Here is a 16273-nt window from a genome sequence, read left to right on the forward strand (position 1 = left end):
CCTGCCAAAATAACTTAGGCCAACTTTAAATCCAAATAGGCAAAAGCTGGAAATAAGAGGATGCATATCATCGGTGCTCTATTCTTGACACTGTATTTTCGACCTTAAATATTTTGGTCATCAGAGGCAGGTTTTACACAATGTGAGGGAACCAAGTTCCAAATTGCCTCACTTATTCACTCCGCTTGCCTGGTCAAGACACTTCCAAGTGCTAGCGACACTTTCTCCTCATTCCTTAAATGTCTGCATTATAGCTATTGTCTCCTATAAATTAAAAATGAGGCCTAAAATTCTTTCAAAGTCAAAGATTCATCATTTAAAATGGAATAAATTCACATCAATGAGATATATTTGTCTACCTCTCAAATTAGTAAGAAAAAATTTAATTTGTGCATGGGGAAGCACTTATGAACTGCATATAGGAAATAAATTCTATAAAATTTCTCTAGAGCCATTTGATAATACCAAGTTTAAGCCTTAATAACTTCAATATCCTTTGGGGAAAAAGAACTCCATTTCTAGGAATTTATCCTGAGAAAATAATTGAACAATCATGTAAAGATGTATGTTGGAAATATTCACAAAAGCATTATTTATACAGCAAATTATCTAAAAGTCTAATAACATGAGGTTAATTAAACATGACCTGTTCAAACCAACAGTGGAAGACTATGCCTATATAAAATGACTATATCAAATATTCTTTAAAAGTATGGAAAGATATTCACAAGAAATGAAATGTAAACAGTAAGCTACAAAACCATTTCCATTTGTGGTATTAAAAATGCATTGACAAAAACTATTAACTAAATGTTAACAATGGCTATCTCTTGGTGGTGGGATTACAAGGGCTTTTTTTTCTTTTTGCTAATCTGAATTTTCTAAATTTTATCGATTAAAATTTTACAGTAAAGAAAATTTATTTTGAGGAAGTCAAAGATTCAAGGACTCTAGCAGGTGGCAGGTGGTTACCTCTTTTTCATCCCCAGCCAGACCCTCTGTTAGAGGAGCATAAAGGATCAGGTACCCTGAGGCCCCAGGCACTGCATCCCATCTGACCCGCAGACTGTTCTCCGTCACATCGTACAGTTCAAGGTCGGATGCCATGGGCAAGGAAACTGCAAGAGGAGAATTTTTTTAAATGTCCAGCCATTTATAAGCATCCTTGAGAAAATGGAATAATCAAGAAACAAGATTGGCCATATTTGAAGGGTAGAGAGAGATTAAGGGTAAATTGCAAATTCCTGGCTTAAACAGTGCCAGTGAAAAATAGGAAACATTGCTGTTTTCAAATATAATTCTAAGCCCCGCTACTCTTCTAACCATGATGTCAAGTTCAGGACTTTCCCTACACTTGTAGCTCCTTGTGCACACTTCTATTGGAGTGCCTACAGCACTTCATTGCACTGATTTGTTTGCATGTTCTTGGTTTGCATGCCCTCCTCTTAGTGGACTAAAACACCCTTGAAAGAGGAATTGTCACTGAAATGTTTCTGCACAGTGAAGGCATTAATACTCACCTTACAGAATGTTGCCAGGAATAAATCCAACAATTATACAGAGTGGTTATCATAGTGCCTGACACATTGTTATTAGTTTACCTTGTTATTGCATGTGTTGTTTACATTGTTATTGTTCTACCAGAGGCAGATTTTTTTAGATCAATTTTGCATAGAGCCTAGCATGTCATAGGAATTCAATTAATGTTTGATGACTAAAAGCCTGGGTGACAGATTAAGGCCCTGTCTCTATTAAAAAACAAAAAAGATTATCTCTTTCCATGATTCTCAATTCTCTGAGTACGTGTGTGTGCATATGTGTATTGTGTATGTATGTTATCATGTATCTGTTATTATGATAGTGCCCAGGGAATGAATTATTAGTATTCATAAGCTTGTTTTAATTACACTGATATGAACAATGAAAATAGATGTAACATAATTATTTTGGTATTCTACTGGGCAGGAGAGCTATGGAACTCCTTCACTACTTCTACTGACAAATTCAAGCACAGTTCTTGATTCATAGTAGGCATTTACTAAATATTTGCTTAATAAATGAATGAATTTATTAAAATGCATTTTGTACCCTTTATCACCAAATCTCTCTTAAACATACCAGAGATTTATAACATCCTTCTCAATACATTGCACCTGCAAAACTGCAGCTACTACAGGGACTAGCACCACATATAGCATGACAACTATTTTCTATTCATTTGATTCAGGATGTCCATCAATACAACCTAACCAAAATTCCAATTTAGGAAAGGCCACCTAAGCAGTGCTCTACAAAGTGAGAAGGGGAGTAGAATTAAATACATACGTGTAGTTTCAGTTCCCCGTAGGCCTTCGCTAGCAGTGTGGGCATATATTGCAAAGACTGCTATCTGATACTCAGTTAAAGACATCAAGTTTTTCAACACTGTGGAAGATACGCTTCCATCCACCACCACCTGTTTAAAGAATAGTTTGAGGAATGAGAGTATGGAATGTCTTATATGCAGAATTGAAATCAAAAGTAAAAATATCTTCAGCAAGAATGTTTCATTTAGTATTTTCTTATTTGTGCCACACCCTCTTTTCCAGTGTGGCAGTCAACTCTCTTTGAATTCCTTCATGAACCGATGTACCTTCTACGGAATATGTTTAAAAATCCTTTATTAATTCATATCTAACATAAATTGTGTCATTGTTAGGCTAATTATTATCCTGTTCACATCCATTTAATAAGAGTAGATGTGATATTTTTTCCATGGAGCTTTGGGAATCATTTAAAAGGTTTATTAGTCATGAAAAAGATAGAACATTGGAAGCACTTTGATTTTTTTTTTTTGGTACAAATGATTTAAAACTCCATGATCTACTTCTCTAACACTTAAAAAAAAATACTAAAAACCCTGCCATAATACAGAAAAAAATTGTGAAACATGTCGAGGTCAATCAGCGGTTAGAACAACAAAAAGAAAGGAGGATTTCATCATGTTTTAATATGTTCCCTGTGAACTGCTGTACCAAAGGTAGGAAATAGGAAGGATCCAGTCATCTGGCAATAGGTGTTCTCCCCTCTGTTGGCCAAACCATAAAATATGCTGGCAACAGTGGCTTTATCATGGCTTTTCTATTGCACTAATCCTTACAAATGTCCAGGAAACACCAAACCCTGGAGGACTAGTCCATTATAGGACCACATAATTTGGAACAGACAGACTTCCCTGAGGCAGAAAGCTCAGACCCCTCCCAAGTAGAAAGAATGCACAAAAGCAAAAGGAGTCCTGGCCAGATGATTAGTTACTAACACCCTTTGCTTTGGAATTCATTAATTTTAAGAAGAAACATAAGCTGTATTAGAAACGCATGCCTGACCAGTTCTGAGGCTTGTTTGATGGAAAAATGAGAGAAGAAGGTGTAAATGCCATAAGCCAGAGAGATGAGAGAACAATATGGACACGTGGAAATGCATTTCAGTCAAATTATTTAAAATGTTTGTGACAGAATAATCTCCTTATACATGCATTTCTGTCTTGTTCCCACTACTGTACAAGACTTGAGAGAACAAGAAGCATGGTTTGAAAATATTGTCTCATACTGCTTCTTGGCCTTTTGGCTAAAATCAAGTGAAAATACCGTCTCCTTATTACCTCCTCTGGTTTTCCACCTCTGGTGGGATAATACACAACTCTGTATTTTTCCACTTTTCCTGGGGCATGAGTCCAGTTAACCATAAAGCTTCTGGCAGTGACTTCAGAAGTAATCAACTCTGTAGGTGGCCCAATGGTGGCGAGGGCTGAGGCTAAATTAAAGAAACACATCAAGTAAACCTCTTTCCCAAAGTTATTTCTTATGAAGCTAAGAAATGCCATTAGTCAGCAGTGACTATTGATTTCATGCTGCCTCTAAGATTTCCATCTTCAGATAAGTTGATTAAGTTATTCATTCCTGCATATTTTCATTCAAACATTCAAGTGTGTATTAAGTACCAGGCACTATGCTAGGTTCTGAGGATACAAACTTAAATAAGACATAGTCCTTGACTCCAAGAAACTTTCTTCAATTGAATATATTGTAATAAAAAACAAACATTAATTGAGCATGTATGTATCTAAAAGTACTCTACTGTGCCCTTTAGAAGTATTATATCAATTAATTCTCCACAGTTACTATTATTGTTTATATTTTATAGGTGAGAGAACCAAGGCACAATGAAGTTAAATAATTTGACCAAGGTCTCACAATTAGTAAGTATCGGGCCTGAGATTGATATCTGGGCTCTTGTCACAAGGAGCCTGTGTTTGTAAGCACCAGAGAATACAGCCTCTATACTGACGACTTCAATTCAACAAATGACCAATATCTCAAAATTCAAAAAGAAGAAAAAAGCAATTAACATATACTGAATGTTCCACTATGAGTGAGACACCATGTAAACATTTTGTGTCTATTATATACATGTTAAAGTGAATAATGCTATAAAGATTTGGGGCATGCACAATCTGAGTGGAGATGGAATACAATGTAAAAATAATAATAAAGAGTTTGAATGTTAGGAGTTCTCACCCGTTAGGGGCACTTACCCAAAGGAACTTTAACAATCAAAATAATGAAAAACAAAGCTTTGAACACTAACTGTGGCCAGGAACTGTATGACATCCTTTATCATCAACCACATGTAGAGTATTTGTTCTGAATCCTACTGCTTGGATATTCCAACCCAGCCCCAAGAGATCTGGTGCAGGGAAAGGGGGGTGACAGAAGAGAGAAGGACACGTAGCCAAATAGAACCATTTCACATTCCTGGATACGACAGAGGCAAGGCATAAAACCAGACTCTTCTAAGAGAACTTGGATATTACTACCCTCTTCTCAGATCACAGCTCTATAAGCCAGTGTAAGTTGCAGACCAAGGATATTGTGAGGGGCAAGTATAAAAAAATCCATGATAAATTTGCTCCCAGATTGATAGATGTACTTGACACTATTCCTTCAGGAAGTGTAACTAAAAATTCTGACAATTACATAGAAGACAAGCAAAGATCAATGGCTGATGGACATCAGGACATAAGGAACAACACAGTGGTGAGTTCCCTTTTCCTGTTTGACTCCTATATCCCAGACATGGAGCCATGGAGCTAAACTGTCTTATAACCTAGAAACACCAACAGATACAGACGAAAGAAAGAAAGAAAGAAAGAAAGAAAAGAAGAAGAAAGAAAAGAGAAAGAAAGAAAAAGAAAGAAAGAAAGAAAGAAAGAAAGAAGAAGAAGGAAAGGAAGGAAGGAAGGAAGGAAGGAGGAAGGAAGGGAAGGAAGGAAGGAAGGAAGGAAGGAAGGGGAAGGAAGGAAGGAAGGAAAGAAAGAAAGAAAGAAAGAAAGAAAGAAAGAAAGAAAGAAAGGAAAGAAAGAAAGGAAAGAAAGAAAGAAAAAGGAAGGAAGGAAGGAAGGAAGGAAGGAAGGAAGGAAGGAAGGAAGGAAGGAAGGAAGGAAGGAAGGAAGGAAAGAGAGAGAGAGAGAAGGAAGTGAAGGAAGGGAAGGGAAGGGAAGGGAAGGGAAGGGAAGGGAAGGGAAGGGAGAAAAAACCCCAGTCCCAACAAAAGCCTATTCTCTCCAGCCAAAGAACCAGGTAATGGCCAGCCTACCCAGACAGAAAACTTTTAGGCAATAATTGGTCTAGTCTAGACAAACAACACAGGAAAACAAACTGTGGCCCTCACCTTTGCCCATGCCAGCAAAGACTGAATGGAGAGTCAAAAGTTCCACTCTTTCTTGGCTGTATTAAGGTGCCTCAACATCGATCACCACCTCCTCACCCCAGTCAGGGTAGTGTAAGAGAAGATCAAGTAGAGAAGAGATATTCATCCCCAACAGGTGGTAATGAGTCTTTCTCCCCTCAGCTCCATCTGTGATGATATCAGTGGAGACCACTCGAAGAGTCTGCCCGGGCTTCTAACCCCACCTGGTAGTAATGAGGTGCCACTCGCCCTCCACTCTGTGAGGGTGTCAGAGGAGACCTAGCGGTGAGTCAAGACTTTCACCAAGGTCCAGCAGTAAGGAGGCCACAGGCACAGCAGTGTCAGCGGAGGCCAGGTGGGGGACAGTAATGAGGGCATCCTGCTCCTTTCATGGGGGTGGGGGTATTAGTTGAAGCCTAGTGAGTAGCCCCTAGAACTGACTTAAAATGAAAACACAACATATCAAAATTTGTGGAATGCTGCCAAAGAAGAGCTGAGAAGAAAATTTATGGCCTTAAGTTCTTATATTAGAAAAGAAGCATCTTAAGTCAGTAATCTAAGTTCCCACATAGAATCTAGAATCTAGAATAGTAACAGCCAAATAAATTCAAAACCAGCAAAAGGAAGGAAATAATAAAAATATGAGCAGAAATTAATGAAATTAAAAACACAAAAACAATAAACAAAACCAATAAAACCAAGCAAGAGCTGATTCTTTGAAAAGATTTTTTTTTTCCTTAATGGACATACCTCTAAGGTTGAAAAATAAAAAGAAAAAAAAAGAGAAGACACAGATTCCCAATATCAGGAAGGAAATGGGATAGCACTAGGCCCTGCAGATATCAAAGGAATAATAAGAGAATACTATGAAGAACTCTACACACATAAATTCTTCAAGTTTGATAAAATGCACCAATTCCTTGAAAAGTAGAAGCTTTCTCCCTACAATGGGGAATAAAGCAAGGCTGTTTATTCTCAATACATTTATTAACATAATACTAGAAATGGTAGCCAGTGCAATAAGGCAAAAAAAAAAAAAAAAGAAAGAAAGCAAAAGGTACAGAGATCAAAACGGAAGAAATCAAATTATCTTTATTTGCAAATGATATGATTTTCTACATAGAAAATCCTCCAAAATTTAGAGAAAAATTCCTAGGCTAATTAGCAAGTTCAAATAACAATGTCATAGCATACAAGATACATGAACAAATATCAATTGTATCTCTATTTACTAGCAATAAATATGTGTACACTGAAATTAAAAATATAACACAACCAATATCACTCAAAATAAGATTAAATACTTAGGTATAAATCTAACAAAACCTATATAAGGCCTGTATCCTGAAAACTATAAAATGCTAATGAAAGAAATGAAAGAATATCTACATAAATGGATAGATGTGCTATGTTCATGGATTAGAAGAATCAACGCAGTAAAAATTTCAATTCTCCTCAAATTGATATTTGATAATTCATTCAGTGCAATTCCTATCAAAATCCCAACAAAATGTTTTGCAGAATAGAGATTATTTTAATATTTAACTGGAGGGTAAAGGAACTAGAAGGGCAAAAACAATTTTTAAGTAGAATAATCAAGTAAGGGAACTCAAGTCTACCCAATTTCAAGATTTGTTATATAGCTACAGTAAATCAAGGCTGTGTAATATTGGAGGAGGGTTAGAAACACAGACCCAATCAATGGAACAGATTAGAGAATCCAGAAATAAACTCACACAATCAGGCCTCACTTATACTTGAACAACAAAAAATCCAATTAGAAAATGAACCCAAGATATCAATAGACATTTCACCAAAGAGGAATCACAGACAGAAAATAAGCATCTGTATATCCTCTTTGGTGAAATGGAGTTGAACATATGTTCAACTTCATTAACCATGAGGGGAATAAAAATTAAAACCTTAATGTTATAGCATTACACACTTATCAGAATGGCTAAAATAAAAAAACAGTAACAACAACAAATGTTGGTGACAACACATAGAAACTGGATAGCTCATATATTGTTAGTGGGAATGTAAAAAGCTACATTCTGGAAAATAGACTGGTAATTTCTTAATGAAAACTAAAATCAACTAAACATGCAACCAGGATATGATTTAGTCAATGTATTCTGGGCATTATCCCAGAAAAATAAAAACTTATGTTCGTACGAGAACCTACATATGAATATTTGCAGCAGCTTTATTCATAATAGCCAAAAGCTCTGAAAACAGCTCAGATGTGCCCTTCAATAGTTAAACAAACTGTGGCACATCCATACCTTGGAATCTGACACTGCAATAAAAAGGAAAGAGCTGTTGACAAATGCAACAACTTTGATGAATCTCTAGGGAATTATCCTGCATGAAAAAAGCCAATCCCCAAAGGTTACATACTGTATAATTCCATTTACATTATATTTTTAAAATGAAAAAAACCTTAGAAATGGAGAGAAGATTAGTGGTTGTCAGAGTTTAAGGAGAGGATGGGGTGGGGATATAAGTGACAGTGGCTGTAAAAGGGCCACAGGAGTGATCCTGTGGTGATGAAATGCTCTGTAACTTGACTGTATCAATGACAATATCCTGCCTGTGATATTGTACTATAGTTTGCAAGATGTTACCATTGGGAAAAGCTGGTAAAAAACACATGATCTTTCTACATGTTATTTCTTACAACTGTGTTTGGATGTGCCATTATCTCAAAATTAAATGTTTAATTTTTTTAAAAAAGTATCTAACGTAAGTAACACTATGGAGAAAATCATATAGTGTTTAAAGTATCCCTCCCTCATGTCCGAGAACACCTGCCAATATACTCCCTTTTCTACTTTGATGACTCATGTCTTAGGAGAAAAAGGAGTCTTTAGAAAGCCAACATGAAAAACTATAAGAATTTTCATAATCCACAATAGATTTTTGTGCACAGTGTTACCAACATCCACAGGACAGCTCGCTGTCGCTCCTTTTACCTTTAATTTCCCTGTCCTGTTCTTCCACTCTGGAGCAGACAGTCCTCGTCAGACTCTCCACAACCGTGTGCATCAGGTCAAATTCAGCAACGTTGTACACGTGGGTGCTGTCTGGTTCCGAGGCGATCTCCTGCAGTTCATTCAGGTCCGCATTTTTCACCCCTTACATAGAGGAACAGAGGACGACAAGAAGGATGGTGACATTAATGCTTTATTGGAAAGAGCAACTGCAGTGGGCCTGCCCTGACCCAGTCAGCCTACATTGCAATCAAAGCATCATCTGCCACTTGGGTTTTCTTTTTTTGATAATGAAAATTGTATTTTAAAAACACATACATGAAATGAAAAAATATAGCTAAATCTTGTGTCTATTACATAACAGAAAACAACAGCTCTGATTCTAACAAATTATGCATGTAGAAAGAAAATAACCAAGAAAAGAGAGCAAGAATACTTATCACTGACAAGATCAAAGATATTACGAGCCTGTGTCCTGATAAATGGCACTTGGGACCCCCATCTCAGAGGCTAGTTCTTACCCTCCCCCTTTCTGATAAACTTGCAGTCTTGGACTTGGTCGAAAGCATTCCTCTTTAAACAGGAACTATTTGTGTCAGATGTTTTTTTTTTTTTAAATCAGCTTTGGAATCATTTTTAAATGATTAGATATTAATTTTGCTTAGTATATCTTAATAGGAAGATGACTTGATGAAACTAACATCTGTCTTGCAGAAGCGATAATAATTAAACTAGTGTTCTAAACTATCAAAGCTTCAGGTTTAAATTTCTATAAAATAAGTTTAAATTGAGGAATAATCCTAGAAGAAAAATTATATATATATATATATATATATATATATATACATATATATATATATATATATAATTATATAGCATTAAGCCAAAGAGAAATCTTGGGGAAAAAAATTTTTTAACCTACTCAAATACAATTTGTTGTCTAGTAGCCATTGTAATTTTGCTAATGCAAATAGGGAAGTTCTGGTCCTTCCACAATATCTATTGAATTCCATTACGACAGGTCAAGCACAATGCTGGGTGTCTGGAATACAGCTGGGAATAGAATAGGACAGAAAGCAGTGACCTCTAACAGTTGAATTGTGCTTCCTATGCCCAAAGCACTGTAGTAAGTGTTTTATGGATATTAACACATTTAATCCTTACAACCAATGCTATGAGTTTGGCACCATGGTTCCACTATATCATACTGCCTCTCAGAATATTGCATGTTTAAGTGAGTAAACTTTTACCAACAAAATTAGAAATAGAAAAGGAGAGGCACAAAGTTAGGTTTTATGCATGTTAAGGTAGACATTTCTCTTCCTCAAGCCTCAGCAAACAAGGATTTCTTTCTAAACCCCTATCGTTTCAATTATCTGAGGGTATTCAAAGACGGTACTATAGAAAGCACGGAAGAGAAATTACCTAGGGCAACATGAATTACTTCTTAGATTCCTGGCCATGCCAATTAATTTATCTTTCAACCTCAACATATTGAGCAACAAAGCATTAGTTGTCTCTGAGCTATTTGCTTTAGGAGGTTACAAGATAATAAATACTGCGGATTTCCAGGTAATTTTCAGAGAAGTCTAAATCACATCTGGATGAATTAGTTTAAAGTTTTGTTTAAAAACCCATCTATTCATCATTAAAAAGAGCAGGGAATGGAGAGTAAACACATAAATTAACCCCCCATTAAAGTCTTCTGCAGAGATTTCCTTTATTGGACAAAGGGATAAGAAAATAAAAAATAAATCTCTGATGTTTCTTGCCTGAAGGACTTCTGTCTACAATAGCTTCTAAAACACACATTGGAGAATCAATATACCATTGAGTGCATGCTGAAGCAATGGGCTTAGTGCCAGTTATGCTTTTTCATGGCATTCAATCGAAACCAACAAGTTTAGGCTCATAGAACAATATCCTAAGGAAAATAGTCCCAAATCTCTCTCTCTCTCTTTTTCTCTCTCTCTTGCTCACCCTCTCACTCTTGCTCTCTCCTTTCCAAATAAAATAGTTTGACTGTTGCAACTGCACAGAAAAGAGAAGAAATGGTCATAATGACTTTGAAGGAATTTGTTTTGTAAGGATTTTGCCTTGGTCATCTTCGTGCCCTAGCACTCACCACAATGCCTGGCACACAGTAAATAAGCAAATTCTTCTTGAATGAAGCATTCTATAAACCACATTTTGAGTAGCAAATACAGGAATAGGTCAGCGTAATTTTTTTTTCATTGATAACTCTGAAAGATGTGATTTGAAACTTCAGAGTGAGAAATGTTAATGCCAAGCAAATTTGACTCAATTCCTAGGATCAAGCTCACACTTATCTTTAGAACTGAAGTTACCTTATGGTTCAAGTCATTTAATTTGTTGCCCATTTAAGTTCTAGGGCTGTGCTGGTAAATGTGGCAGATATTTATTAGTAACAGTCAGCTTTCTGCCCTGATCTGTATCTGCCAATTTCTGTAGAATAAATACCCCACTATGACTAATCTCCAACTACCAAAGTGAGATCACGGGACGCAGACTTGGCAAGTGATGTGCTCAAGTGGCTCTTGCAAACCGGTATGGGCGGGCTCCTGCACACCATTGAGATATAACACCCACACCACCCCCCTACACACATGCACACAAAATAATAAGGCTATAATTCGCCAAAATGAGGTTTGAACATAACATATTCTTAATTTTCCCCTAGGTTTCTTTTGCTCTTTCTTCGGTGATTGGAAAATGTATCATAGCAGTAATAGCTTACTATAGGATAATACACTTCATTTATTTGAATAATATACTTCTCTTATGTGTATCGTTCATAAGCATTTTGATTTTTAATACTAAGGGTAACAATATTATCTTAGAAATCCTTTAGACCAGCAGTCCACAACCTTTTTGACACCACGGACCGGTTTCATGGAAGACAATTTTTCCATGGATCAGTGGTGGGGGATGGTTTCGGCATGATTCAAACACATTACATTTATTGTGCAGTCAAACCTCTGTGTTAATGAAAATCTCTATTTGCAGCCACTCCCAGTGCTAGCATCACCACCTCAGCTCCACCTCAGATCATCAGGCATTAGATTCTCATAAGGAGCGTGCAATCTAGATCCCTCACATGCACAGTGTACAGTAGTAGGAGTCTCGCTCCTGTGAGAATCTAATGCTTCTGCAGATCTGACAGGAGGCGGAGTTTATGCAGTGATGTGAGCCATGGGGAGCAGCTGTAAATACAGATGAAGCCTGGCTCGCTTGCCCGCCGCTCATCTCCTGCTGTGCAGCCTGGTTTCTAACAGGCCACAGACCAGTACTGGTCCACAGCCCAGGGGTTGGGGACTGCAGCTTTAGACTACTAAATTATTCAACAACCATTTACTAAACACCTGTTAAGTGTCAAGCACTGGGTTAGATGATCGAATGAAAACATGAAGAAGATACAACCTTGCTCTCTAGGAACTTACTGTTCAGAGATGCTGCAGGGATAAAGAAAAGAATCGGAGGGAAAAACAGAGCTATAGCTTCTACAGCTGTTCTCAGACAGTACTTGGAGGGACAATAGTGGGAAACAAGTTCTGAAAAAAATGACTGATCAGAAACAGGCTCTGATGAAATAAAATATATAAATAGGGAAACCTTTTAGGATCTACCTCCAAGGGAGAGAAACTTACCAGTACACATAGAGGGATATGCCAGTGGGTTTACCAGTAGTTCTCAACCCTGGAGACTGTTTTTAAAATACAGATTCCTAGGTCCCTTCTTTCCGGATATTTCAATTTATTAGGACTATTTTACTCTATTTTAGGACCCTAGACTATGTATATTTTATAATTGCATGCAGTATACCTCGCCTAACTGGTATATAATTCCAGAGTAGAGAGTATTACCTTCTGACAGAAGAAATATCTCATGGACAGTTCATGAAAAGAAGATTACAACATATGCAATCTGCAGAGTGACAACAAATGCAGAGTGATACATGCATTTTAATTACACTAAAGATTGATATCAAGAATAAATATGTCGGCCGGGCGCGGTGGCTCATGCCTGTAATCCTAGCCCTCTGGGAGGCCGAGGCGGGTGGATTGCTCGAGGTCAGGAGTTCAAGACCAGCCTGAGCGAGACTCCATCTCTACTAAAAAAAATAGAAATAAATTATTTGGACAACTAAAAATATATACAGAAAAAATTAGCCAGGCATGGTGGCACATGCCTGTAGTCCCGGCTACTCGGGAGGCTGAGGCAGTAGGATCGCTTAAGCCCAGGAGTTTGAGGTTGCTGTGAGCTAGGCTGACGCCACGGGACTCACTCTAGCCCAGGCAACAAAGTGAGATTCTGTCTCAAAAAAAAAAAAAAAAAGGAATAATTATGTCAAACATAATAAAATGGATTATTCATAATAACCAATTTTAAATGTCTTCAGAGCCCTGTTGAGGAATTTGCTGTGGCATTTTGGCAGTGTTGCTTGGGGATCAGGTATTTTTTGTGCTGAGAACATTTTAAGTCTCTACTAAATAGAAGACCTTCCCATTGCCAAAGAAAATGTGAACATTTAATCAAGAGCAAAATTGCATCATGTAAACATTTTGTAGTTATTCTGAATGCATGTCATATATAGTCTTTTCCACAAGCATGACACCTTGTAAAGAGTTAGTTTCAAATAATACTGCATATCTTGAACTTTACTCCTTCTTTAAATAGCTGCAGGATCCTAATTCCTTGAAAATATAAATTGAGTTTCCCCTATACTACCAGAAAAGAGATAGCTATAAAGTGACCCTAGAGAGAAAGTCCTGACTTATTAAGTGGTTGCAAACATGTCCCTGACTTTTGCATGCCACTTTATGCTTTTCATGATGTTTTATGTATGGTACCTCACCTTGAGATCCTCACTCTATGGGATATGTGACACTTGGCGTCACTCTCATTTTAACTGTAAGGAAGCTGGATTCAGATCACCAGGCTGGCTACAAGAGCCAGGAGCAGAAAGTGCTCAGGTGTCCTAGCTTTCAATGAAGTGCACTTCACATTGCATATTGTTTTCAGTGGTTGTATATCTATGCCTATAGTTGAAACAGGACCATAAAAGCACATACCTATGGCAAACAGTTCTACACCAGACTCACGAAGGTTTCTAGATGGTGGAATAATATCATCTTGGGATTTTCCATCTGTGATTAAAATGCCAATTTTGGATACTCCAGTCCTTGATCCTGCTTCTGGTTTAAAGCTATTTTCAAAAATGTAGTTCAAAGCAAGACCTGAGAGAAAACAAGGAAAAATAAACACAAACCAACCATCTCTAATAAAAAGTCTTCTAATTCTGCAAAATATAACCACAAGATGGGTAAGTTATTGAGCTAAAAGAGTTTTTATAGATGTGAACCTTCATTTTTACAATGACCTTGTCCTTGACAGATTACTATTGGAATAAAAGTAATAAAAATAATTGAATACTGCATCATTTCATAAACTAGCATTTATAAAGAGCATTGAATTTGTGGCCAACGAATGTTAATAGGTCTTGTATACAAGAAGATGTAAACCTTTATAATTTAGGATAAAGCAAGAATACCCACAGTAAGGTTATAAAGAACCAAAAATTCTCTTTCTCTCTCTCTTTTAGGAGTAGTAGGGACAGATCTAAGATCACAATTTTACTCTTGCTTTTTGAGTGTGACATTTTCCACTCAGAAAAAATAAGAAATGCTGCAATATTGTTTTGATATTGGTGTTTAATAAATTTTTTGCTGCATTAACAAAAATTCCATTAGATTATGCTTCAAATTGGCAAAGCAATTATCAGGTAGTGGTTTACCTAAAAGTCAATAACAGTATCTATATTGTTTAAGCTATGCATCTATATCATATGCCTGTGGAAGACAATACAGGTTGAATATCCACTATCTGAAATGCTTGAGACCAGAAGTATTTTATATTTTGAAGTTGTTTTAGGGGGCAGGGAGGATTTTGGGATATTTGCATTCTATTTACCAGCTGAGCATCCTCAATCTGAAAATCTGAAATCCAAAATGCTCCAGCGAACATTTCCTTTGAGCATCATGTCAGCACTCAAAAGGCTTGTTTTTCAGATCTGGGATGCTCTACCTGTAGCATGTACTAAGGCTAAAATCTGTACATACCCCTTGTGGTTGTGTCATGAGTTAATTATAATGTAAATATTCCTACATTAATCATTTACCAAAGATGCTAGTGAGCCAAAGATGCACAGATATTTTCATAACTACTGATTGCAGAATAAGGGCAGACAAAATACCTTTGTTGAAAATAAGAAGAAAAAATTTTTTAATTTGAATAACAGAATGGAGCATGGCTGGTGGAGAAAGGCAGTGAAAAGAGATTAAGGAATATGAGCTGACAAAGGTTAGACAGCTATTCAAGGTTGTTGGCCTCAGGAATTGATTCATTTTCTTCTAACCCAGTCAAGCCTTTCCTGGGACATTATCATCACATACCAAAAGGAATGAGATGTCTGGACATTAACTCAATGCTAAGTATGGGGAAAGAGTTATTAAAGAATATTAGGTGCTAGTTTGGTTAAAAAAATGCTATACTTACTCTCACAAAGTAGCAAAATGAGGTAATACAGTTATTCTTCAACAAGATATGCTGCTATAACATGGACTGAACAAAACATACCTGTGAGTGTATTTCCTCCCTTGTATGGAAGGTTTCGGACAGCTTCAATCACCTCATCCTTTGTGCTGAAGGCATTCAAGTGCCATTCTATTCTGGGGTCACCACTATACTGTGCAAGACCTGGAAATAAAAAGGTGGGAAAGCCCACCAGAAATAATGGGTTACTCAAAGATCTGATGAACTATACAAGAAACTAAAATAATTAAGGGCCTAATCTTGGCAACATTTTTACTTTGACTGGCTATATATTTTCAAAAAACACTTCCTAAGATTAATTAAAGGAATCAAGTTGGATATATGTGGGGATTGAGGGAATGTACCTACTAATATTTTCTAGCCATTTAGACATGACCACCCAATTAGGTACTTGGCATTTTTTTACAAAGCTCGATCATGTTTGTAGATAAACAGTCTAGATTTATTTGGTGTTGTTTTATTCTCAAATGAATGATTTTCCTTAATAGCTATTTAAAACTTAAACTATGAGACTTTATACAGTAAAGATTTATTATTTTATTGTTTATAATATTGGTCCAAGATTTACAACTTTTTATTTTATTTTTATCTGAGCTAGAATTAATTTGGCAAAGACTACTTTGTACTATAAAACTATTTCCAATTTTCTTGGTTCAACATTTCTCTGGATTCAGTTGTTTCTTTTAAATAAAAAGAAAACTGCTATGTGAAAACTCTTGAACCAGCTGTAACTTTAAAAGTTTATTATTGAGATTTGACTTTTCAGAAAATTAAAATGTGTTCAATAATTAACTGAATGACAGTATCATAGCAAAAATTAGTAGGAATAAATATTTATTGATTCAAACATGCACTTTTGGGAACAGGAGTACCCTATAATTCTGAAAGTCACTTTGTAAAGAACTTTTAAAATTTCTTAA

The 16273-nt window shown here is 36.4% G+C and overlaps 1 protein-coding gene across 1 annotated transcript in view; it reads right to left on the reverse strand.

Annotated features, from left to right (window-relative positions):
- The window catches only part of COL14A1 (collagen type XIV alpha 1 chain), a 200049-nt gene that overhangs the window by 125201 nt on the left and 58575 nt on the right, over nt 1-16273 (reverse strand). The window contains exons 7-12 of the mRNA XM_045560831.1: nt 15378-15497; nt 13814-13978; nt 8703-8864; nt 3641-3792; nt 2326-2455; nt 973-1118 (exon numbers count right to left, since the gene is read on the reverse strand). Coding sequence (XP_045416787.1) covers nt 973-1118; nt 2326-2455; nt 3641-3792; nt 8703-8864; nt 13814-13978; nt 15378-15497 — 875 coding nt within the window. The remainder of the gene's footprint in view (nt 1-972; nt 1119-2325; nt 2456-3640; nt 3793-8702; nt 8865-13813; nt 13979-15377; nt 15498-16273) is intronic.

Source organism: Lemur catta, chromosome 9 (assembly GCF_020740605.2).
Source record: "Lemur catta isolate mLemCat1 chromosome 9, mLemCat1.pri, whole genome shotgun sequence".
NCBI classification, from domain to species: domain Eukaryota; kingdom Metazoa; phylum Chordata; class Mammalia; order Primates; family Lemuridae; genus Lemur; species Lemur catta.